This window comes from Schistocerca gregaria, chromosome 4 (assembly GCF_023897955.1).
Source record: "Schistocerca gregaria isolate iqSchGreg1 chromosome 4, iqSchGreg1.2, whole genome shotgun sequence".
In the NCBI taxonomy this organism is placed as follows: Eukaryota; Metazoa; Arthropoda; class Insecta; order Orthoptera; family Acrididae; genus Schistocerca; species Schistocerca gregaria.
The window spans coordinates 417,177,932-417,205,301 of record NC_064923.1 but is presented as its reverse complement, the minus strand read 5'-3'; the positions used below and the strand labels follow the sequence as shown (position 1 = coordinate 417,205,301).

Sequence of the window (27,370 nt, the reverse complement as noted above, 5' to 3'; positions counted from 1 at the left end):
TGTGTGTGTGTTTTTTTTTTTTTGCTAAGTTTGAGACATAATATTTCTAGCAATATTTTCTTGAAAGAAACAAAATTGTATCATCTTGTATGACTTTCAATGTTTTCTTAAATTAAATAGTAAAAAAAAGGATTTCATAAGCAATTGGCATATGTAATATTTGAAGCAGAGTCCGACTAAAAAATAGACACTCAAAAAAAGTGAAGTTAGCTTTTTCTATGTCCGGAAATAATTGCAAGATACACCTGACACTTTGCACTTACTAACATATCAATACAAGGGCTTATAAGACAAAATTTCATTCTCCAACAGCTTTCCAATAGTTTACAAATTAAGGGCAAAGTTTTCTAAAAATGCCAAAAATGGCTATTTTGACCAACTTTTATAAAAAAAAGTTGTCTTCTGCAACTCTTTTAAACCATTTTCATTAAAAAGATCATGTCCTAAACCATCTAGAAATTATAATTAGTTTTGCAGAGAGAACATTTAAGGCCCTAAAAAAGAATGAGAAGGTAGAGGTTCATTAAAAATGAGCCCATATTCAGCTGGTACTCCAATTAAAAATCTGACATATTTTGCTATGTTTTACAGTTGTTCCTTGCTCTCTGTGGAAAATAATATCAAAAGGCCTGCATAATCAGGAAATGAGCTTGCATCAGAAAACCGCAAGAAAGTAGTTTTTTAATTATTTTTTTTAGCTATCTACAGAATTCAGCTCTACAAAATTATTTTTGTAAACAGAATAGGGGACTAGTTTCCTCTTTTTGTAGAGCAAATAATTTGACGTAATCACATTTGAAAAGTGCAATTTTGGGTTCTGTCTTATCAAAATTTCTTCCCAAACAAACCCATCAGTGACATCATCTGGCCAGCAGTATGATTCTCCTCATGACATTCTACAGTTAATTAATAAACATGTGAAAATTCAAGTATCCTGAAGTAAATACAAGCTTAGGATCCTAAGAGAAACCTCTTCTAGCTCTGGCCTCAAACTCTTCCAGAAATGTATCATTAGCTCGGGATCCTGTGTAAAGAAACCCGATCAGGTTTGGGAACCTGTGATAAAGAAAATCCCCTGTGGCTGCTGTGGGCACAGCTATACGAAGTGACCACTACGGTGGTGGGATAGCCGGTTTTCTCACTTTTAAAGGAACCAGAAGAGGTTAAACTCCATCAAAATTTCCACAAAGTGACAGTGGTGTGAAACCTGCAGGATGTTTATGTGATGTGTGCTGCAGCTGTTTTGCAACAATTTAACACCATGAACTCCATTGCCTTGGTAATACAGAGTTAAACTGTGAAGTTTATAACAAGTTTGATTCTGTAATTTTAGCAGTATATTGCGATGAGTCATGACAGAAGACACACCGTTTTTTAAGTTTTTCTGAGTGATTCAGACTTGATCTCACTTTCTAGTCATCACGACTTCTGATCTTGTGTTCCTCTGAGACTACTAAACAACTATATAACGTAATAAAAGATTAGTACCATAAGAATATGGGCCCAATTGTAAACTATTGGAAAGCAGTAGGAGAAATAAATTTTATACCTAAGCCCTTGTGTTGGTCAGTTATTATGTGCAAAGTTTCGGAAGTACCCTGCAATTACTTCTGGAGATATAAAAAGCTAAACTTAACTCTTTTTTTTTTTTTAGTGTGTATTTTTTTGGCCGACTTTGTTTCAAATTGCTCAGGATTTTTTTCTTTTTCACTTTAGAGAGAGAAAAAGAGTTGTACATTATGACCTAGTTTTGTTTCTCTCAATAAAATATTATCAGAGATGACATGTCTGAATGCTGCATAAAACTCACGGGTGCATTATTGATAGCTGTGCTATGGGGTGAAACAAATGACTTATCTTCGGAAGTATTGAAAGAATGACTGTGAAATTTAACCAATGATAACTGGGAATTTGTGCGATTGTTTATACGAAATTTTATCAAAATCCATTATAGTCACGTGGGAAACTGTAGTCATGAGATGACCCAACTAGTATTACACACTAATCAATTTAAAAACCATGCACGTTGCTTTTGCTTTGTTCTTTGTGCATGTGAGAGTTATTATGTGTTTTCTTTGAATTGTGTTTCTTCAGACCTGCACCATAGTACTTACTAAAATAGGATAATTTATGGTGATATTTTAGATTTAGGTCAAAAACAACTTTTAGCATTCAGTTTACAAAATTCTACAGCAGACAAGTCTTTCTGTGCAGATGTCTAGGCAGGAAAAATTCTCAGCTATCACCTAAGACGTGCATTTCAAAGTGGCATGACATTTAAGTGGCAAAATGAGATGCCATCATCAGGGGATCTAAGGTACTTAGGTCCACACGCATATAACTGTTACCCTCCAATTCTGTACCACGTGATCCCAGCACCTGGTAGTAAGAACTGGGCTGGTATGAAATATCCTCTATTTGTGAACTACTGGAAAGCAGTAGGAGAAATAAATTTTATACCCTAAGGTGTGAAATACACCAGCACAGTTGGCTCTCACACCTTGGTAATAATGTACACATTGGCCCACTTATTGACGGTTCTGGAGGATTGTCTTTCAGAGCCTCCTTGACAATGCTGTCATTTTTGTTTCAGCTTACTGTGTAACATTTTTACATGTGAGTACATGATCTACAACGGCTGGTTTGTTGGGTTGGAGCAGTCTTGTTGGGCACATGTGTTCCTCAAGTCTCTCTTTGACAGCTCTTATTGTCTACTGAAGTATTTCTTCCCACAGTAGCATCATTGCAACATGTACTCATGTGTACACAAGCTGTGTATCAAATGGAAACAGATCATGCTGTCAGCTACCTTCTATTGACAGCATTGTCACAGAGGCTGGAGAAATTTTGCATCTAGTGAAGCCTTATGAACCACAGCAACAGGTACGACCTCAAAAATCGGAGGACCATGCGCGTAAATTATTGCATATTTGCACCAGTGTGCTTCCACAGCTGGCCACTGTATAACACTTGCAGGCACATACTGGTGGTTGTGGTTGTGGTGGTGGTGGTGCGGCAGCCTGAAGTGGGGGTAACAAGGTATACAACTGGATAAAGCAAATTAGATCATCTGTTGACAGTGCCTTGGTTTAACCCTTTGACTGCTTTGTGCAACACTTGTGGTCATATCTCGTGTGCTGCATTGTTGTGCCATCACCGTGCGCTAGGTGCGGAATGCTTCTGGCGAGCTCACCTTGCACAATGATTCCAACATGCTCGCTGTTTTTTAGCTTTCTATTTGGTTCTGATCTTTGGACTGGCTTTGCAAGAACTAGGGGGTATTTATTTACAAATTTAAACTTCATTTTTGTGTGAGGTGAATTTAAAGTCATTTACAATAGTGATTATGTCTACATTCTCTCAAAATAAGGTTTAACAGTTTTTTATTGCTGAAATTGTTTGTGATAAGTTTTGATGCAGGATAAGCACAAAGAGTTACATTGCATTCCTTACAGCACAACATAGTTTGTTTCCTAACACCATTTCGAGCACAAACTACACATGTCTTGTACTTTCCCTCTGATCTGGTAAATGTGTTGACACGCTTAGTCTTGTAGGATACTCTTGACGTTTAGCACCACCTGCAATCAATGTAAAAAGATACAAAAGTTTCTCTAATTACACTGAGGTGAAACTTTTCCCACTTCATTTCGGCCCATATTTCCAGTATAAGCAAAAGCATTGAAAATTGCAATGTCCAAAATAAGGTAAACAATTTTCTGCAGCACTCAGATGACTTCCGTGTACTTTCCACTGTTTTTATTTGCATACCACTTCGGACGACTAATCCCATTAATTTATTGTAATCTATTACCACACACTGTTTCATTTTCAGATCACCACTCTTCATATCTCCTCTTGAAGTCCCAGGCATTTCAGATTTGTGGTACGTTGATAGCACTAGTAATAACAGATGGAGATGAGATGAGAATCAACAGTGTCGGTAGATTGTAAACTATTAATAAGAGTATCTTCTTCATATGAATCGCTGTCTAGTGATAAGCTCAGTGATTCTTCAGAGTCACTCTCCATCAACATCTGTATCTCTCTTCGGAGGTGAGGAGCTTTTTACATGCAATCAAAATAAGTAAATTCACTATGCGAACACAAGCAAATAACACCTGACTGATGTCTGAACCAAGAACAGTGTCTTGCAGTAAAGGGCAAAACTACAGTTCGGCAGAAATCACAGTAGCATCATCTGTTGTGTGTAAAGCAAATTACTTGTTCAAGTGCTGTGAGGACCCGCCCAAAAGTGGTGACATCGACTTCAAATGCAGTCATGTTCCTCATATTGAAACAACTGTTGCAATTAGAACAAACAAAAAGATGTGGCGAGTGTCCGCCAGTAGCGCTGCAAACAAACAGAAGCGGATATATTCAAGCACAGCTAAAAAATAAGCAAGGGAACGTCTCAGAACTTCTAAAGCAGTTGGCAGCACCTGGGAAATGGCACCACTGAACTGCTGTAGCAGTCAGCCACAGTCAAAGGGTTAACACTGTTCACATTTGCATCTGACAACATACTCAAGCATTTTTAATTCAAATTCAACAACAGTTTGATGATATGATTGATATTCACTTCTGTACGCACAACATGCACAGCTAAAAAACTATTTTTAGTATAATTTATAGATTTTCAATCAAAAGTTTATAAGGCAAAACTCATCAACTCAAGAACTGAACCACCAATGTGGTTCCTCTGTTCAGCAATAATGGCAGGTGGACATGCATTACACACAATATAGCTGACATTATATGTGTTACACTCTAAAACCTATCATATGTATTCACACCACTAGTTGGAACTGGTCACTCTTGTTTGATATATTTTGGAACCAGTGAAAGGAGTATTCAAATGTTAAAAAAGCTTTGCTAATACTTTGTCTCTCCTGCTCAAATAACTATTTGTTTTATCATACCACTTTGGATTATCACACCACAGCATTATATGAATACATATTAAGTCTTATTTATCTTATTTCCATATAAATAATTTCTGATAAAAGCTAATTTTTGTCATCAAATGTTGTAAAATTCACTGCCTGACAAAAAAGTGAAATACCCAGAAGACAGGGCCACATGTCAATTTATCTCCATACACGTACACACCATCAGCAGCTATGAACTAATTCTCTGTCACAAGCAGAATGATCACGAGAATGCATTAATGCTGTTTGTGTTTAGTGTTGTTACTATGCCCGGTATGGCATGTAAGGGGCTTCAATAATGTCAGATGTTATGCAAATACTGTGAAGGGCACAGATGCCAAATACTCATATGAGACAGCTTTATCAGCCCTTGACAAGTGTGTGATTGTGGATCTCCATTTGGCTGGTTAGTTGAATCATGCCATACTCAGGTTTGTGAGGCATTCGACTGTAATATTGGACCCAAATTGGACTGCATGGAAACATGGGAGCAGACATATTCGTCATCAAGATTCAGGTCGACCATGACTACCATAAGGGGCAGTCATTGTTTTGGACATCATGCATACTGTGACAGATTCATGTTTCACCTGCTATCTGGAAACAAACAGTCAGTTCCCTGAAACTGTATGTGTCAGCCCGCACCACCGGTCTGAGGCTACAGCTGCCGGTCTGGGGAACTACTGTCCCAGGCATGCTCCTGCTAACAATACACTACAAACGGCCATGTTTGGAATGATGCCATAACTAGGCAGAATGGGTTGCCGATGAATGGCATCCCACTGCATTCTCCGATGAAATGCAATTCTTTACTACCTAGGATAACCATCATCAGCGAGTGTGATGGAAACCTGGGGAGAGGTCCCATTCTTCCAATGTTTTGGGGAGAGACAGTGGTGCTACTCCTAGTACCAAGGTGTGGGAAGCCATCAGGTATGACTTCCAATCACTGCTGGTAGTGACTGGGGGCACTCTGACAGCACAAAGATATGTCACAGACACCTTGCATCCCCATGTGTTCCCTCTCATGCGACAGTATTGTTGTGCCCCACTTCAAAAGGGCACATTTCTCCATGAACAGTCAATGTGATGTTGAGGTAATCACGTGCCACCAAAATCCCCTGATCTATCCCCGATATAACATGCAGGAGCAGCTGGGAAGTAAACTCTGTCCCAGTGCTAGTATCCAGGACATCAATAACCAATTACAAAAGTTGTCAAGCAGCTTGCTTCGGAAGATGATATGAAGTCTTTATGACACCCTTTCCAACTGAATCAGTGCGTGTATATAGGCCAGAAGGGCATCATCATACTGATAAACATGCTCATACTGCCAATTTATCTTTAAATTTGTCTCACTTTGACATCACTGAAGTAACATCACACATCCTCTCAATCTGTAAAGTTACATTTTGTTTCTCCCTCCCTTTCTGGCTGTTCCACCTTTTTGTCAGTTAATTTAATATAAAAGAAAGATCAATTTGGGTGGTGGGGCACACACTGTTGATTTATCTCAACCACTCTACTTACTTTCTGAACGACTGTCCATATCACAGGAAATAATTAAGAGAGAATAATTACCAACCAACAGCGATAAGAGAATTATATTATGTTTTATCAGTGTAAATTTCCATCCACCTGCAGAATGTCAATAAAAAGTAACAAATTTGCAATGAATGTTTACTCACCATACTGAATTGCTCGAAGTGCTGCTGCAATGCATTTGCCTGAGCTTGCGTGAAGCCATAGCTGTTGTGGTCAAGGAAAGGGCTGGTGCTGGGCCCAATTCCTGGTGAGCTGGCAGGCGATACTGGACTCTGAGGCCCACTATGGCTAGTGTCTCCCGGGCTTGCACTTCGGTAAACATTTGCACCCTATATTAACAAGCAACAAGCGTTGTCTTACTATTTACTGTTGTGGAGCTCATAATGGAAGAAATATTTTAATCTTTATCGAAAGTTTCTAAAAGTAATATCACAACTATTTATCATATTTCTTTGTCTACATTTGTCCTCGCTATCCTCCTGGGGACCAAGTCGCCTGCCTTTCCCTCATAACCTTCCCCACCTTATCACTCAGCCCTCCCTGACAAGGATCTGTCAGTATTAAAAATTAGTGTGTCACTTTTACTTTCGTACAGTGCCTCAGCGATACAGATGACCGTACCGTAGGTGCAACCACAATGGAGGGGTATCTGTTGAGAGGCCAGACAAACGTGTGGTTCCTGAAGAGGGACAGTAGCCTTTTCAGTAGTTGCAGGGGCAACAGTCTGGATGATTGACTGATCTGACCTTGTAACAATAACCAAAACGGCCTTGCTGTGCTGGTACTGCGAACGGCTGAAAGCAAGGGGAAACTAAAGCCGCAATTTTTCCCGAGGGCATGCAGCTTTACTGTATGATTAAATGATGATGGCGTCGTCTTGGGTAAAATATTCCAGAAGTAAAATAGTCCTCCATTCGGATCTCCGGGCGGGGACTACTCAAGAGGACGTCGTTATCAGGAGAAAGAAAGCTGGTGTTCTATGGATTGGAGCGTGGAATGTCAGATCCCTCAATCGGGCAGGTAGGTTAGAAAATTTAAAAAGGGAAATGGATAGGTTAAAGTTAGATATAGTGGGAATTAGTGAAGTTCGATGGCAGGAGGAACAAGACTTCTGGTCAGGTGAAAACAGGGTTATAAATACAAAATCAAGTAGAGGTAATGCAGGAGTAGGTTTAACAACGAATAAAAAAAATAGGAGTGCGGGTAAGCTACTACAAACAGCATAGTGAACGCATTATTGTGGCCAAGATAGACACAAAGCCCACGCCTACTACAGTAGTACAAGATTATATGCCAACTAGCTCTGCAGATGATGAAGAAATTGATAAAATGTATGATGAAATAAAAGAAATTATTCAGATAGTGAAGGGAGACGAAAATTTAATAGTCATGGGTAACTGGAATTCAAGTGTAGGAAAAGGGAGAGAAGGAAACATAATAGGTGAATATGGATTGGGGGGAAGAAATGAAAGAGGAAGCCGCCTGATAGAATTTTGCACAGAGCATAACTTAATCGTAGCTAATACTTGGTTCAAGAATCATAAAAGAAGGTTGTATACATGGAAGAACCCTGAAGATACTAAAAGGTATCAGATAGATTACATAATGGCGAGACAGAGATTTAGGAATCAATTTTTAAATTGTAAGACATTTACAGGGGCAGATGTGGACTCTGACCACAATCTATTGGTTATGAACTGTAGATTAAAACTGAAGAAACTACTTAAAGGTGCTAAATTAAGGAGATGGGACCTGGATAGACTGAAGAACCAGAGGTTGTAGAGTGTTTCAAGGAGAGCATAAGGGAACAATTGACAGGAATGGGGGAAAGAAATACAGTAGAAGAAGAATGGGTAGCTTTGAGGGATGAAGTAGTGAAGGCAGCAGATGATCAAGTTGGTAAAAGGACGAGGGCTAATAGAAATCCTTGGGTAACAGAGGAAATATTGAATTTAACTGATGAAAGGAGAAAATATAAAAACACAGTAAACGAAGCAGGCAAAAAGGAATACAAACGTCTCAAAAATGAGATCGACAGGAAGTGCAAAATGGCTAAGCAGGGATGGTTAGAGGACAAATGTAAGGATGTAGAGGCTTATCTCACTAGGGGTAAGACAGATACTGCCTACAGGAAAATTGAAGAGACCTTTGGAGATAAGAGAACCACTTGTATGAATATCAAGAGCTCAGATGGAAACCCAGTTCTAAGCAAAGAAGGGAAGGCGGAAAGGTGGAAGGAGTATATAGAGGGTTTATACATGGGCGATGTACTTGAGGATGATATTATGGAAATGGTTGAGGATGTAGATGAAGACGAAATGGGAGATAAGATACTGCGTGAAGAGTTTGACTGGGCACTGAAAGACTTGAGTCGAAACAAAGCCCCGTGAGTAGACAACTGTCCATTGGAACTACTGACGGCCTTGGGAGAGCCAGTCATGACAAAACTCTACCATCTGGTGAGCAAGATGTACGAGACAGGCGAAATACCCTCAGACTTCAAAAAGAATATAATAATTCCAATCCCAAAGAAAGCAGGTGTTGACAGACGTGAAAATTACCGAACTATCAGTCACAGCTGCAAAATACTAAACGCGAATTCTTTACAGACGAATGGAAAAACTGGTAGAAGCGGGCCTCGGGGAAGATCAGTTTGGATTCTGTAGAAATGTTGGAACACGTGAGGCAATACTAACTTTACGACTTATCTTAGAAGAAAGATTAAGAAAAGGCAAACCTACATTTCTAGCATTTGTAGATTTAGAGAAAGCTTTTGACAATGTTAACTGGAACACTCTCTTTCAAATTCTGAAGGTGGCAGGGGTCAAATACAGGGAGCGAAAGGCTATTTACAATTTGTACAGAAACCAGATGGCAGTTATAAGAGTCGGAAAGGGAAGCAGTGGTTGGGAAGGGAGGGAGGGAGACAGGGTTGTAGCCTGTCCCCGATGTTATTCAGTCTGTATATTGAACAAGCAGTAAAGGAAACAAAAGAAAAATTCGGAGTAGGTATTAAAATTCATGGAGAGGAAATAAAAACTTTGAGGTTCGCGGATGACATTGTACTGTCCTACACTTGTAGTCTCTGCTCGAAATATCACTTTGCCACGAAGAAAAATAATCCTGATCACACTCCTAATGATCAAACTCCCCAAGACACTATCCAAATTGAACCCTGCCTGGAACAGTTCCATCCTCCATCACAGCGGGACCCACCTCCTCTTCCTCAAAATCACCCTCTCCAAACCTCCCAGGAATTTCTCACTTCCAGCCTTGCCTCTCAACCTTTCTTGAAGAACCTTAATCCTACTCCCAACATCACCACAGCCGAAGCCCAGGCTATCCGTGATCTGAAAGCTGACCGATCCATCATCATTCTTCCGGCTGACAAGGGTCCCACGACCGTGGTACTTGATCGTCGGGAGTATGTGGCTGAGGGACTGCGTCAGCTTTCAGACAACTCTACATACAAAGTTTGTCAATGTAATCCCATTCCTGATGTCCAGGCGGAGCTTCAAGGAATCCTCAGAAACTTTGGCCCCCTACAAAACCTTTCACCTGACTCCATCAAACTCCTGACTCCACCGAAACCTCACACTCCTACATTCTACCTACTTCCTAAAATTCACAAACCGAAACATCCTGGCCGCCCCATTGTAGCTGGTTACCAAGCCCCCACAGAACGTATCTCTGCCTACGTAGATCAACACCTTCAACCCATTACATGCAGTCTTCCATCCTTCATCAAAGACACCAACCACTTTCTCGAACGCCTGGAATCCATACCCAGACTGTTACCCCCGGAAACCATCCTTGTAACCATTGATGCCACTTCCCTATACACAAATATCCCACACGTCCAGGGCCTCGCTGCAATGGAGCACTTCCTTTCATGCCGATAACATGCCACCCTACCTAAAACCTCTTTCCTCATCACCTTAGCCAGCTCCATCCTGACCCACAACTTCTTCACTTTTGAAGGCCAGACATACCAACAATTAAAGGGAACAGCCATGGGTACGAGGATGGCCCCCTCGTATGCCAGCCTATTTATGGGTCGCTTAGAGGAAGCCTTCTTGGTTACCCAAAGTTTGGTACAGATTTATTGATGACATCTTCATGATCTGGACTCACAGTGAAGGACAACTCCAGAATTTCCTTTCAAACCTCAACTCCTTTGGTTCCATCAGATTCACCTGGTCCTACTCCAAATCCCATGTTTAACTCCATCTGTCCAATGGCCAGCTTCACACATCTGTCCACATCAAACCCACCAACAAGCAACAGTACCTCCATTATGACAGCTGCCACCCATTCCATATCAAACGGTCCCTTCCCTACAGCCTAGGCCTTCGTGGCAAACGAATCTGTTCCAGTCCTGAATCCCTGGACCATTACACCAACAACCTGAAAACAGCTTTCGCATCCCACAACTACCCTCCCGACCTGGTACAGAAGCAGATAACCAGAGCCACTTCCTCATCCCCTCAAACCCAGAACCTCTCACAGAAGAACCCCAAAAGTGCCCCACTTGTGACAGGATACTTCCCGGGACTGGATCAGACTCTGAATGTGGCTCTCCAGCAGGGATACGACTTCCTAAAATCCTGCCCCGAAATGAGATCCATCCTTCATGAAATCCTCCCCACTCCACCAAGAGTGTCTTTCCGCCGTCCACCTAACCTTCGTAACCTCTTGGTTCATCCCTATGAAATCCCCAAATCACCTTCCCTACCCTCTGGCTCCTACCCTTGCAACCGCCCCCGGTGTAAAACCTGTCCTATGCACCCTCCACCACCACCTACTCCAGTCCTGTAACCCGGAAGGTGTACACGATCAAAGGCAGAGTCACGTGTGAAAGCACCCATGTGATTTACCAACTGACCTGCCTACACTGTGACTCTTTCTATGTGGGAATGACCAGCAACAAGCTGTCCATTCGCATGAATGGACACAGGCAGACAGTGTTTGTTGGTAATGAGGATCACCCTGTGGCTAAACATGCCTTGGTGCACGGCCAGCACATCTTGGCACAGTGTTACACCGTCCAAGTTATCTGGATACTTCCTACCAACACCAACCTATCCGAACTCCGGAGATGGGAACTTGCCCTTCAGTTTATCTTCTCTTCTCGTTATCCACAGGCCTCAATCTCTGCTAATTTCAAGTTACTGCCACTCATACCTCACCTGTCATTCAACATCATCTTTGCCTCCACACTTCCGCCTCTGCGCATACTCTTTGCCTTTAAATATGTCTGCTTGTGTCTGTGTATGTATGGATGGATATATATATGTGCATGTGCGTGTGCGTGTATATACCTATCCTTTTTTCCCCCTAAGGTAAGTCTTTCTGCTCCCGGGATTGGAATGACTCCTTACCTTCTCCCTTGAAACCCACATTGTTTCATCTTTCCTTTTCCTTCCCTCTTTCCTGACGAAGCAGCCGCCGGTTGCGAAAGCTCAAAATTCTGTGTGTGTGTGTGTGTGTGTGTGTGTGTGTGTGTGTGTGTGTGTGTTTTATTCATTGTGCCTCTCTACCAGCACTTTCCCGCTTGGTAAGTCTTGGAATCTTTGTTTTTAATATATTGTCTCTACAAATCAACCAACAGGGGTTAATATAGTGATTCTCTGGTACATGGCATGTAAAGCAGAAAATCCGTCTTATATACTCCTTCGTCACACAGCTGAAGGATGACAATAAAATGCTTCCACGTAAAGCGAAGTAACTAGCCATTCACACAATGGAACCAGAAAAAAACTACAATACACAGTCACTGCACCTGCAGGCTTCATTGTTACATACATAGAGATTCTGGCTTTCCAGTAGTTCATACATGTTCATCTCATACTGTAACAACCACAACCAGACATTAAAATTTCAGGTGAGGGGCTGTGTTGCAACCATGCAAGTGAGTGTACAGCGTGCAGCATATCGCAGTTAAGCTCCAGCCTACTATTTCTGTTTTAGTCATATCCTAAACCTGTAACAATAGCACTACTGCCATCAAGTTGACTTTGCTCATGTACGAGAAACACACAACTATCATTTTTTTAAATCATTTCATGATGCCTTCAGCTGATATTCTATTTATTTGATGTCCAATTGTACCATTTTGACCTTAGGTCATTTTCAAGTATGTAAAACAGAGGCATCACACATTAGATTCATTAGTATCACTTATGAATTTACGTAAGAACAAGTCATTTCCCAAGTTATCCTAGGCGGATTGGAACTTACTTTAGGGATGATTTTTTAATAATATCTTTTGCCATGTAAGTCTTTGCTCCTGTGACTGCATGAAATTGCCGTAAAATTTATTACATTTTGAGCATGTTACTTTTGAGCAGTTGCTGCTAAGCTCTTATATGTAGGGTTGATGTTTTGAATGTTCTTACACTAGGAAGATTACTTATTTTACAGAAATTTGTTAATTAAACTATATACGTCATCATTCATAATAGGTGTAAATATGACAGTATGTAATTTCCTTAAAATAACTTGTAAATATCTGTTATATCTTTGTGTCGTTTTTAGTAGCTGTTACAAAGATCCCGTACACTTTATCATAGTACTCTAATGAAACAGAATTTAAAACTATGAAAATCAAGCAGACGCTTTCATGACCTGCATTACGATTGTGTGATCTTCACACATTACAGTCTTATTTATTAAAAGATATAGGGGTGATTATAAATTCTTTTTCAACATAAAACCACACTAATGTACAGTATAATTTAAAATAATATTGTAAACACTAAAGTAGTGCTCGATATTGCCCAGTTGCCAACTCATCAGCTGAACAACCTAACTTTAAACTTGTACAAATAAGACAAACTGAAGTAAAACGAGAAAGCAGGATATTAGTATCATATGTCAAATTAATAACAAGCTTGAAGAACGTAATGAAATCAGTGGAAAATCTGATACAACAAGTACGCTGATGATTATGTCAAAAGGAGATTATAATAGAGAAGTACTAGAATTTTTGAACAAAGTAATATTAAAAGTATTGATCAGTACCCAAGCACCAAATATAATGCACAATTAAAGAAAGCACTAAAAGATGTAACTTGGTATTCACAGAAAAAGACATACAAGATTTCATGATAATGAAGCCAACAACACCAACATTGTGTTAGATTAGAGATTAGATTAGTTTTTCGTTCCATAGATCCATGCTGAGGAGATCCTCGTGGATGTGGAACATGTCAACCTTTTTTTTTTTTCTTTAAATTATTTTTTTAGCTGAAATAACAATACTAATAGTATGAATATCTACAATACATCATTTGTTTCTATTAAAAAATTCGTCAATGGAGTAGAAGGAGTTAGCCACTAGTAAGTCTTTCAGCTCCTTTCAAATTGATCTTTATTTGCAACTAAATTTTTTCTGTTTGCTGGCCAATTATTGAAGATGAGTGTTCCTGAGTAGTGGACCCCTTTTTGAACTAAAGTAAGTGCTTTTAAGTCTTTGTGCTGATCATTTTTGTTCCTGGTATTGTATGTATGCACTGAGCTGTTTGTTGGAAAATGAGATATATTATTTAGGACAAATTTCACTAAGGAGTAAATATACTGAGAGCCATTGGTTAGTATACCCAGTTCTTTGAAGAGGTTTTTACATGATGTCCGTGAATTTACTCCACAAATAATACATATTACACACTTTTGGACTCTGGAAACTTTGGTTTGACTTGAAGAGTTACCCCAAAATACTATACCATATGACATTATGGAATGAAAGTAGGCAAAGAATGCAAGCTTATTCATTTTTATGTCTGCTAACACTCGAATTGCAAATACAGATTTGTTAAGGCATTTCTGCAGTTCTGTGGTGTGCTCCTCCCAACTGAATTTATTATCAAGTTGTAGTCCCAGGAATTTAAGACTGTCAATCTCTTCTATCTGCTCTTCTTCATACTTTATGCATATGCTGGGTGGAAACCTCTTACAGGTTCTGAATTGCATATAGTGAGTCTTTTCGAAGTTTAATGTCAGTGAGTTGGCCTTAAACCATTTACTAATACCCATGAAACTATCATTAGCAGATCTTTCTAGAACTACACTCGACATACTATTTATTGCAATACTTGTGTCATCTGCAAACAAAACGAACTCTGCTTGTGGCATTGTAACTGATGAGAGATCATTAATGTACACAAGAAAAAGCAATGGCCCTAAGATGGATCCTTGTGGGACACCACATGTAATTTCTTCCCATTCTGATGATGACTGATGACTTAATTCACTAGTCCCTTGTACTGACACCCTTTGTTTCCTGTTAGATGGTTGACTTGAACCATTTTGCAGCACTGCCCATGACACCACAGAATTCTAATTTATTTAAAAGGATGTTGTGGTTCACACAATCAAATGCCTTTGACAAATCACAGAAAATACCTGCTGCTTGTAATTTGTTATTTAATGAATTAAGTACATTTTCACTGTAGGTGTAAATAGCCTTCTCGATATCAGAACCCTTCAGAAATCCAAACTGTGTTCTTGATAATATGTTATTTGTGGTCAGATAGTTGAAAAGCTGCCTGTACATTACTTTTTCTAAAATTTTTGAGAATGCTGGCAAAAGTGAAATCGGTCTGTAGTTTGATGATATCTCTTTATCCCCTTTCTTGAATAGAGGCTTAAAATCTGCATATTTTAGCCAGCCAGGAAATGTCCCAGTTATAATTGAGTGGTTGCACAAGTAACTTAGAATTGTATTAAACACACAATGACATACCTTAATTAACTTTGTTGATATTTCATCGTAACCACTAGAATGCTTTGTTTTCAAAGATTTTACTATGGAAGTTATTTCTTTTGGTGAAGTGAGTGACATATTCATGTAGCTGAAGCTATTTGTAAAGGCTAGTTTCAGATATTCAAGGGCATTATTTGCTGATCCTGACAATCCCATTCTATCAGTAATGGATATAAAGTAATTGTTAAATAGATTTGCCACACTATGCCCATCGGTTACTAATGTGTCATCTACCCTTAATGCTATTTGCTCCTGTTCTTTTCTTGTTCTACCAGTCTCCTCTTTCACTATATCCCGTATTGTTTTTATTTTCTTCCCTGATATTGCTATCTTCTTCTTGTAGTGCATTTGTTTAGATGTCTGAGGTTCTTTTTAATTTTTTGCAGTATTCCTTGTATTTAGCTAAATCATCAGTATTGGAGCTATTCTTGGTCGACAGATACATTTTCCTTTTTGGCTTACAGGAAATCTTTATTCCTTGTATAATCCATGGTTTTATTATAGACTTCTGTTTAATTTGAGTAACTTTTAGAGGAAAACAGTTTTCAAATGTGGTACAGACATTGTTCATGAATGTATTATATTTTTCATTCATGTCATGGGCACTATAAACATCTTTCCCGTTCATATCTTTGAGCAGTTTTCTAAAACACGCTATTTTTAGTTGATTGAATACTCTTCTGTACTCAGATTTAGCAGTCTTGATAATCTGCTCAGAATTTACATCTAAAACAAGGAGCTGCATGTCATGATCTGATAGTCCATTTATTACAGGTTTTATGATATGATTTTGTTCCTTTGATTTGCCTATAAAAATGTTATGAATGGCTGTCCTTGAGGATTTAGTGATCCTAGTTGGAAAGTTTACAGTGTGAGTTAGATTGAAAGACAACATTACTAACTGCAGTAAATGTTTACTGGAAGATTGCATTAGAAAATCTGTATTAAAGTCACCAGCAAATCAAAATTTCTTTGTTTCTTCCTGTTAAATAACCTAAAAGAGCTTCTAGATGATTTATGAATAGATTATAATTTCCTGCAGGTGCTCAGTAAATAGTTAATATTATAAAGGATATGTTATGGAACTCTACTTCTGTTGCACATGCTTCTAGATGCTGGTCTAAGCAGAATTTATTAATGTCAATGTTCTTGAATTTATGGCAGTTTTTAATAAATGTGGCAACTCCTCCTCCATCAATTTCTACTCTGCAGAAGTAGGAAGCTAGCTTAAATCCTGAAATGTCGAACATATCTATGCCAGTGGTCACTTGATGTTCAGAGAGGCAGATTATGTCAATTTGGTTAGATGAATTCATTTCATCAATACAAATTAGTAGTTCATCAATTTTATTTCTATGTCCTGGAATGTTCTGGTGTAATAAAGATAACTGATACTGCATACTAATGGGATTATAGCTGCTTTGGCGAAGATGAACTGGGAGTTTCTGATTACTTTCTGTTAAACATTGTTTAAATGGAATCTGTATGCTAAAATCTGACTCCTGTTCATCTGTTTTCGCAAACTGAGTGTGTCAGCCAATCTCTCTTAAAACTCGTTTTCTTTCCCCCTTCCCTATCCTAAAAAAGGCATTCCTCTGGCACCTGTTACCGCTGGTATTTTACCACTTGTGACAGTGCCCCCCCCCCCCCCCCTTTATGTTTTCTGAAATCAACCCAGACAGTTTTCCCTTCCCTTTCCTATTGAGGTGAAGGCCATGCCTAGTGTAGTCCCACCTATCCACAGGAATTAAACCAATATGGGACCCTACATTCGTCCTAAGCAGGCACTCCAACTCCAAGTTCACCCTCCTGACGGAAGAGTTCAAATGAGGCCGATCATGGCGTCTCAACACAGACCCAAATCCCACACTCGTATGCTTCATTGCTGATGCTATCTTCACCAGGTCACTCTCTATGGAATATTCAGAGTCTCTGACAATGCTATTTCCCGGACCACCCACTATAACCACGGCATCCTAATTCATGAAATCTTTGCATAAAGAACCTACATCCTCTGTTAGCTGACCCAGATCTGCACTAGGCTTGAAAAAGTTTGTGACCTGGTACTCTGGACCTAGATTTTTCTACAGTAGTTGGCCAACACCTCTACCATGGGAGCTACCTAACAACAGAACTTTCTTTTTCTTTACAAATTTCCCTACCTTTTTCAAGTCCTTGAAAGCTTGTTGTGCCCTTTCTACAGCTTCAGCTACATGAGGCTCATCCGATTCTGACTGAGGCAACATGTCAAATTTATTTTCAAGATTTATGACAAAGCTGTCTGATGCTCTCCTTTGCCGTTTCCCCCTATTACCTATTGCTACTTCCCACCTCTATTCACCCTTCTCCCTCTTTAACCCGTCCAGTTCCTCCCTTGCCTTGTCTAAGTCAGCTTGAAGAGCTGCAATTTTCCCTTCCTGTTCCAGTATTTTCCTGTCTCTACTGCAGATCCTACAATGCTACTGGTGATCCTCATTTACGTCCCCATTTCCCACGCCACTACATTCGCCCCAATGAAAGAAACTACAGCATCCATTACACCACACCCCGGAACTAACGATCCTATGGTATGTCACACAGTTCTCACTCGTGGTAAAAACAGAAATCGTATAAACTGATTTAAGTACTGACTAAAACGTAAACAAAGGACCCTAGAAACTATTCAAGCAGATATAAATAAATTGAAAGATTACTGAATTAAAAAACTGGTGATTACATATAAGTTTCAGTCACTGTTTACTTACGATACGCGCGATTGAAATTAAGCCTAAAATCCGTGCTATAGGCGCGAGAAGGAAAATAAGCTTCTTACTCCGTTTAATCTTCGTTAACACTTCACTAACACTTCCATTAATGTAACAACACTTATATTATATTTATACCCTCAGGAAACATTTACCTATAAGTTTAACTCACTGCTTACTTAAGATTCTGTGCCCAAACCAAGATACATAAACAACAAATCCACATTCATCCAACTGTTAACATGGTGTTAGTAAAAAAAAATCAATATGCCCCATACGGAATATAACACTTATGAGAAAAAATATACTAAAAACAGTTGATCCAACATGTATACAAACAATCCAATAACAGAGACTACAGGAATCATTTTTTTTTTAATCAAACTTCTCAAATATAAGAAAATCACTCAAGCCGAAGTTGGTAGAACTCCTATAATTGATCACTGCCAACAACTACTTCACACTCCATGACAAAATTTATCTTCTGGAAGATGGGGGTAGCAATGGGCTCATGCCTAGCAGGCACATTAGGTGATATACTTCAAATGAAAATTTGACAGGTTCACTCAGACAGCTGAAAAATTACTTTATTACTATACATTTGATGATGACATTTTAAACCTATTTGATAGCACAAAGAGAGCAACACTACACATTCACAATTCAACTGCTTACATAGAAAAATTACAAGCTCTGTGGAAATATAGAGAAGATGATCAACTTTTTGGATTTAAATATTTGGAACAAGAAATCTGAGCAAACATTTGATATTTTTTGTAAATGTCAACAGACATAATTATCCACAATCAATCATGTGACCCAAGAGTGCACAAGCTCACACATTTTTGTTCTATGATACACAGACTGATCAACTTACCAATGGAAAACCAGAGGACTGAAAAAGAGCTACATCATCTTCAAAACATGGCTATAAGTAAAGGCAATCCTAAAAACCTAGTGGACATATTTCTAAAAAGAAGCCAAAATAAACACATGCCAATTCCAAAGATGAAATAACTTTGGAGAGTATTGTTTCTGACAAAATTACTCGCTGTTTCAAGAATCCAAAATTATACAATACTGACAGGAACCCTGACAATCTAAAACAATTATCAAGACATACCCATGGAAATCTGAACTTTTTCACATTCAGGAATCTGCAAAGTTAACTGTGGAAGTGCTCAAAACTTTATATTGGACAAACAGGAAGGGAAGTTTGCACACAATTTAAAGAACACACGACAATAAGCAACAGCACTCATCCACCTTTGCTGCATGTACACTTAAAAAACACCAACCACTAAATACCTAATACTGCTAAGTTACTACAAATATTACCTAAGTTACAGAAAGGTTAAGTCATTGATGTAAGAATGGAATCAATTCCTTCCTTACATCCACCTAAGAGACCAATCAAACAAGAGTTTTACATGATCAAAATGATGTACGGAATAGAAAATTTCTAGACAACTTTTTACCAGTTCTACAACAAAGTATTACTGTACCTATAATGTTTAACTACTGCTATACTGAGTAATAAATATGACTGTAATGCAAAAGATAACACAACCAGATAGCAGATCATGAAAGGTTCTTCTCGATTTTCATGGTTTTCAGTGCTGTTTCAATAGAGTGCTCTCATCGACTTTTATATATATAAGATATTTGTAACAACTGTTTACAAATGACATGCTCGTGCAAAATTAGAACAAATATTTACAAGTTTTTAAGGGGATTACATACAATCATATTTCCACCAATGATAATGTAATTGAAAACACGGACACATATATCTTTAGTAATTAATTTCTGAAGAATAATTATAATCTTAAAATAACAAAAAACTATTTCAAATTTATTTTATGACAATTACATTGTGGTTACAGGAGAAAAGACATACATGGCATATAATACCATTAAAATATTGTGCATAAAATAATAAATAATCCTCTTAGCATATCTTGGGATATGACGGAATTTATAAGTGATACTAATGAACCCAATGTATAAAGTTTCCATTCTGGGTATCTGAGAAAAGGCCTCAGGACGAAATTGTACACTTGTACATCAAATAATGAGAATATCAGATGCAGGTTTTATAAAATCATTTAAAAAATACATCACAGCTCCAGAGCCTATCACATTGAAGATTACAGAACTACTATTACACATAACACCTGCCATAAACCAATTAAAAGATCAACAGGCATAATCAAAATTAAATAAATGGCCGCAGCTCCTATAATTGCATTCATGAAGTTATGTACCATTCTGTGACAGCGTACGCAACAATTCTCATCAAGTTGTACCCATTCTGAGGTTTTGGTAAACTAAGACTTAATGGACCCAAAACTATAAAAATCTTATTAAAAAGACCATCCTAAATAGATCACAGATGCAACAATAGCTATGTTAATTAAAACAAATGCATTAAATTACAATTGAACCTCCAACAAGGAAGCCTGTAATGAAAACAAAAAAACAGTGAGAGTATGAATATAAGAACCAGTTACCTGTGCTGTACCCATCAGGCCACAATGTCCCTGTAAACCTAAAAACACATATCACACACATAGTACAAAAAGACAGCAGCTTCCCCTCGTGCACATAAATACACAGCAGCATGGTACACCTCCCTAACAAAAGAGCGAACTATAAGAGGCATGGCAGAAGCAATTGACGAAAAATGACACAATATAAATTTATCAATGGAAAACACAGGATGAAATAATGACAATATTATGGAAAGAATAGATTGTAACTCATATAACCGAGATGCTGAATCTCTCACTCACTCACTCACTCACTCACACACACACACACACACACACACACACACACACACACACACAACCATCATGTCTGCCACTGAGGACAGACTGCAATCAATGGCACATGACGGAAGAAGCAATCTGAGTTGGGGGGGGGGGGGGGGTGTTAGGAGGAGGCTGGGACGTGGAAGGGGAGGGATACCAGGGTTGTGATGGGGGCCAAAGTTCTATTTGTGGAAGTATACAGGAATGAGATGGGGAGAGGGTGCGGCTGCTAGGTGTAGATACGAAGTTAGATGGAGGGAACGGGGGAAATTGGAGACAGAAAAGACTGTGGGCACATTGGTGGAAAAGAGGCCGTGTAGAGCTGGAATGGGAACAGGGATGGGGATAGGCGAGTGAAGGACAGTGACTCACAAAGGTTGAGGCCAAGGGGGTCTGGGGAACATGGGACTTACTGCAGTGCAAGTTCCCTCCTGCGTAATTCAGAAAAGCTGGTGTTGGTGGGAAGGATCCAAATGGTGCAGGCTATGAAGCAGTCACTGAAGTGTGAATGGTGTGTTGGACAGGGTGCTCAGCAAGTGGATGGTCCAGCTGTTTCTCGGCCACAATTTGGTGGTGGCCATTCATGCGGACAGGCAGCTCGTTGGTTGTCATGCAGTGGTTGTAGATCACATGACAGCTTTCACCAGTAGCCCTGCCTATGATGGGATAAGTGAAGCTTGTGACTGGACTGGAGTAGGTGGATGTATGGAACCCCCTCTCTTCATCCAGTGCTTAATAAACAGTATATTAGGGAAGATTTAGGTTGAACACTTTGAAGGAAACTGGTAACTCAGGTACACTGTAGAATATATATATCTTTTAAATTCGATTTCACCCCAACTGCACAGGGAAATGGAATCTTTAACTCAGGTGGACTGTAGAATATATACATCTAAATTTGATTTAACCTGGATTGCCTTATAAATACTCCACATCCTCATATGGCAACAGAGACCTAACGCTGCTCTGAAATTTAACTATATGTATTCTGATTTTCATTTCACAACACACAGTATGCAAACTTTGCTGGAAAGGAAAGGGTGCAAAGCATGGTTTCTATTTTCCAAGTAAATGGTACTAATAAGTGAACAATGGAATATAATTAGCAAATATCTAAGAAAAAGGAACTGGAAACATTATGATTGAAGCTAACAAGGGAATGGTCCAATAAGACTTGTCTAAACCTACCCTGAAATTTTTTACACAGGAAAAAGACAATGAAAGAAATGCATTGTCAAAATTTTAGATGCTAAGAGGCACTGCAAGCATTACTAAAAATAGCTGGAAATTTCCAAATTTGTAGCACATCAGGTGGCGGTAGAAATGTACACCCCCAACTGGCGCTGTAGCAGCTGTGTGTGCGCAACTAGGCACACACACAGCCGAGGTAGGCAGTACATTTGTAAATAGGAAACGCGACACAACCTAATCATAATTTATAAAGGTTGTTTCAGGCTACTGTTCATTGATAGTTTCTCTAACACTACAGTACACAGTTACTATTCTCTCACATTATCCACTCAAGTGACATTTAATACAAATTATCTGTTGCTTTTTGCAGTATTTGTAAGTACTCACAATACAGATAAAGCTGAATTAATATTTATTGTGCTTGCTTGCTAATAGTTCCTTGTTTTCTTTTTAGTTTCACAGTAATGTGGAATCCAATTAACATTCCGAATCTAGCAATGATGAAATAGGAAGAACGTGGTTTCCAGCCGAAATCACTTTCTTCTCCTGAGGACGTACATATATGTCTTTTGTAAGTTGATTTCCTTGACAGTCATTCGAATGATACTGACATTTTGTTTGAGATTGTGGATATGTTAGAAGAAATAGGAAATAACTGTGATGATTCCATGGACTGTGGTTCAGGCGACATCAGTTGTGGAAGTAACAGTTGTGAAGAAGGATACTGTCCAAGCCTAAGAAAAGCACATGCTGCAAGAGCTTTCAGCAACAAAGAAAAGGCAGTGAAATATTGGTTAAATGAAAGAGGGAAAAAATGCTAGAAGTTACGAAGTGTGTAAAGGCGTTTTCATTTAGTGAAATCGGAGTGTGAAGTGTACAAATGGAAGAATGAATTACATGAAGTAAGAAATATGCACCAAACAGAAACCTGAAACCAAATGAATGAAGAACTGTTCGAAACATTTATAACTGCTCGTGAGAGGCTATGCACTGTTACTGATGGAGATCTATGAGACTAGGCCCCCCGAATTACATCTGACATGAACATTGCTAATTTCCTGGCTTCATTGGTATGGCTCCGCAGGTTCATGATAATGTACAGAAAAGGATGTCACAAAATTACCAAGTTTACATCATGTAAACGTATAGAGCAGCTGCCAGTGATAGACAATGCTATACAGAAGTTCATAGTTGACGTAAAGACAAAACTTGCTGTTATCCCCACAGTTTATAACAGTGATCAGTAAGATTTTGTGAAAGAACTGGATGCACACAGCACTTTCTCATTTGGGGGGAGGGGGGGGGGGGGAGAAGAAGAAGAAGAAGATGATGATGATGATAGAGTCTGTTGCCCAATCAATGAATGCAATGACACATTCATAAATGATAATTCCAGTGATAAGTATGAGTTGTTTACTATTTCCACAGCTGTATATCAGTCTTCAAAAACCGCAAGGCAAATTAGGACCAAAAATAAATGAAACGGCATGTCGAGTGGCTAGTGCCTAAAAATGGACTGTTTAGTTGCAAAAATCTCGTAATCAATGTATCAAACTCTGGAAAAATGGGAAAGAACAATTTTCAACATTTCATTCGAACCTTATTCCTACCAGCTGCAGAAACTAATTCATTACTTTTGTTGGATTCATGGTCTGGACATAACGACGCCTCCGCTTTTGTGGAGGACGACAAAAAATCTGTAGATGTAACGTGGATTCCGCTTGGAACTACCAGTGCGATTCAACCTCTCGATAAAGAATTTTTTTCTACAGTGGAAAGCATTTTACAGGAAATCATCAGATGACATAATTTCCGATACTTCTCTCTTATTTCAGGTTTATCAGCAGATCAGTATTCATAAGTTCCAGTCATTTGTGCATTACCAGTTTTCTTTGTCATGCTTTACAAATTTGACCAATTATGCATGTTATGCAGCACAATAGCAGAACAACAGCCAGGACCATTTCTGACTACATCCCAATTCTGTCTAAATAACACTAGTGATTACTGTGAAGTGCCTGACTGCATCAATTTTTCCTTTGTCCGGTGTGCCTGGTGCAAGAAAAATGTTTGTTTTTGTCATTCAATACATGCTACGCATTTTTGTAATGACTACAGAGAATAAACAAAGAACTGTTTCACTGATAGTCAAATGTACAACATTCAAACATAATTGTAAAGAATGACCTACAGGAATTCTTACAAAATGTAGTACAGCAAGATACATTTCATTTCAACAAATTACAACTCCACATTGATGGAAGTCGTCTGTGACATCAAACACTGCCATGATTTTATTTTCTCTGCTAGCCACTTTATCAGAATTACATGTGCATGAATGGAACTGTCAATGTGAAGTTATTCAAAAAAGGTCTTTCAAATGGATGCTACTGCAACTACTTATGTGTCCCTCACCTCCACCAGTTACCTAATTGGAAAGTGGAGACCTGCAGTTTAACATTGAATCCGAACCACATGCCCTTTGTGGCCACTCCAACATCTGTGAGAAGTGAATGCTTGGTTAAAAAATCATAATGAGAAAGTTGTGGTCTGAACGGTATTTGACACCATGCTCTCTGGATCACAAAGCACACACTCTGCCACTAGTCCATTTTTGTAAAAAAAAAAAAAAACATTTTGATCTTACATGCATAGTGGAAACACTAGCTGTATCACCTCTTGAGATGCTCAATGTTGGTAATTAGTGTTCTGTTTATAAATTTCTCCTCAATGGTAATGAGAAGCCAGGGACAAATGGCAGCCAACATACAAGGAAAATTTTGGACCAGTGCTAACATGAGATGGAGATGCAATTCCACGTAAACTGCACGGTCTCCACGCACGTCACGTATCCATACAAACTGACACACTTAAATTCTTCCTTCCCTGCGGTATTTTGAATACTCTGTCAAGAACAGTGCGTATGCCATGCAAAATAATCCTCACTAAATAGCAAAGTTTGGCATTGTGGCTCGAACAAGGCAGAGTTGCATCCTGTACACCAAATATTAGCTCCAAAAACTAAAAACTAATAAAACAGCATCCACAGGCAATGTTCGCTACCTTGTGTCCTCTTCCGTCACGTCTAGTATAAATGATTCTATCCACATACACGAGTGAATGGTAGTGAATTTTCACATATGTTCACTTCCATTTGCTCGATTGTAAACCAGGCTTTAGGTGCTTAGAACTGGTGTCTGTCAACTCCGGACAGTTCTGAAATGCAGTACTGCGTGAGGGATTCGATGAGTCGTGTGCTAGGCAGGCAGAGCTGTACAAACCACTGCTCTTTGTGTGGCAAAAATGTGTAACTTCAACATTTTTTGCAAAATACTTGCAGTGCCTCTTAGCAGCTAAAATTTTGACAGTGCATTTCTTTCGTTGTCTTCTTCCTGTGTAAAAAATTTCTGGATAGGTTTCTACATGTCTTATTAGACCATTCCCTTGTAAGATCAGAATTCTATTAAGAGTTTGACACAGCTGCCTAATTCAATTTCATATGATCCTTATTAATTTACTGTGTAGGAAACATTTTGCAGGGGAAATGAGATGCTTATGGTGAAGTCGGAATGACATGATCATTTTGTTTCCTTATTCTTGTCTAACGCAATTTAATGTGTGTACAAACTCAAAGTCCACTTTTAGCAGTAACGACATATTTCCACCAATTTTGTCAGTGACGTACATAAAGTGAGCAAACATGGCATTCGTGTCTTAGCAAGACATGTTGGTAAGAGAGTAAGTACAACAGCTTTAGAAACTAACTACTGTACAAAGGACTAACTGCTCTTAAAAATCAAAGAAGGGCTTACATGGCAAAGCACTGCGTATCATCATATGACACACTGTTTTATTTCATATGGGGAGGTAAAATTACCCAAGAAAATACATCATTGCCTGTTAAAGACCCACACATGTGGGTGAAATGTTATTTGATGAACAGTTTTAACCTGCCATGAAACTATGTTATGATGCACTGTATTATTCAGTAACAGAGTAGGTTTTATTCTGGAAACAGAATATGAAGAATAAGGAAGGAGTGGTGAAGTGTAGAGTTTTAATGCTGTTATATATATATATATATATATATATATATATCTGCTTGTGTCTGTGTATGTGCGGATGGATATGTGTGTGTGTGTGCGAGTGTACACCTGTCCTTTTTTTCCCCTAAGGGAAGTCTTTCCGCTCCCGGGATTGGAATGACTCCTTACCCTCTCCCTTAAAACCCACATCCTTTCATTTTTCCCTCTCCTTCCTTCCTTCCTGACGAAGCAACTGCCAGTTGCGAAAGCTCGTAATTCTGTGTGTGTGTTTGTGTGTTTTGTTCATGTGCCTGTCTGCCGGCGCTTTCCCGCTTGGTAAGTCTTGGAATCTTTGTTTTTAATATATTTTTCCCATGTGGAAGTTTCTTTCTGTTTTATATATATATATATATATATATATATATATATATATATATATATATATATATATACACACACTGCTGGGAGAATGAGCTGTTTAAAATATAAAAGATACAGATCTGTTTAACCAATCATACAGAAAATTCAATACACACTCATTTCTAGCCAAATGCATTAGAGCAAGACTTTAGCAATTTGTGCACTTTATCATCATTGACTGGTGTAATTTACAGATCAACCAGAATGCAATTTTCAGTTTGCAAAAAGAAATCATTAACATATAAACTACACTCTGTCGGGTCATTACTTACATGTCATTCTCACCTGGTAACAAATGGGTTAATTATTGTCAAGGAAGGCCGGTAATACAGAAATATTTACCAAATTCCATTATGAGGGAAAATAACAATCCAGAGCTTTGGAAGTACTTTGTATCCAGTATTAACGGTACCAGAAGCGCTGCCTGCCAGGGGCATAAAAAAATGTTAATTTAAGGCAGCTTAAGACACTGCAAATAATGTTTTTGCATTTTTTAGATTCTTTGTTTGATTTTGCATTTGAGATCCTTCAGTGGAATGAGTGTGTCAATGAGTGGCAAGCTGAAACTCATTTTGACACTTGGCGTGTTTCTGGATGAGACAGACACTGCCCAGCATTACACATCCATAAGGAAAAACAAACTGACAAGTATATTTGATTAAACAGTTAATGGAACAGATGTCACTAATAAAGGGGAAAGGTGGTAGGGAGAGGGAGGAAGAGAGACAAGTAGTTCTTAAGCTTTAAATACTACTTATTTTGAAAGTTTGAAAAATACATTTGTGAGCATGCTATTATGATACTGGAGAAGTCTTAAAATTGAATTTTAATGACAAATTATAGTGAAATCTGATCATTGACCCTCTGGCATCATAATGATAGACAACCAAATTCTTTCACTGCAGTATGTGAATATTTCTCACAAACCACTGAT

The 27,370-nt window shown here is 38.7% G+C and overlaps 1 protein-coding gene across 3 annotated transcripts in view; it reads right to left on the bottom strand.

Annotated features, from left to right (window-relative positions):
- Positions 1-27,370, bottom strand: part of LOC126266861 (CREB-regulated transcription coactivator 1-like) — a 674,669-nt gene that overhangs the window by 440,283 nt on the left and 207,016 nt on the right. For all 3 annotated transcript variants that reach the window (XR_007548939.1, XM_049971482.1, XM_049971483.1), the window contains one exon: positions 6,620-6,805. Coding sequence is in view for 2 of the 3 variants with exons in the window: in XM_049971482.1 (XP_049827439.1) it covers positions 6,620-6,805 (186 nt within the window). In the remaining variant the exon portion in view is untranslated. The remainder of the gene's footprint in view (positions 1-6,619; positions 6,806-27,370) is intronic.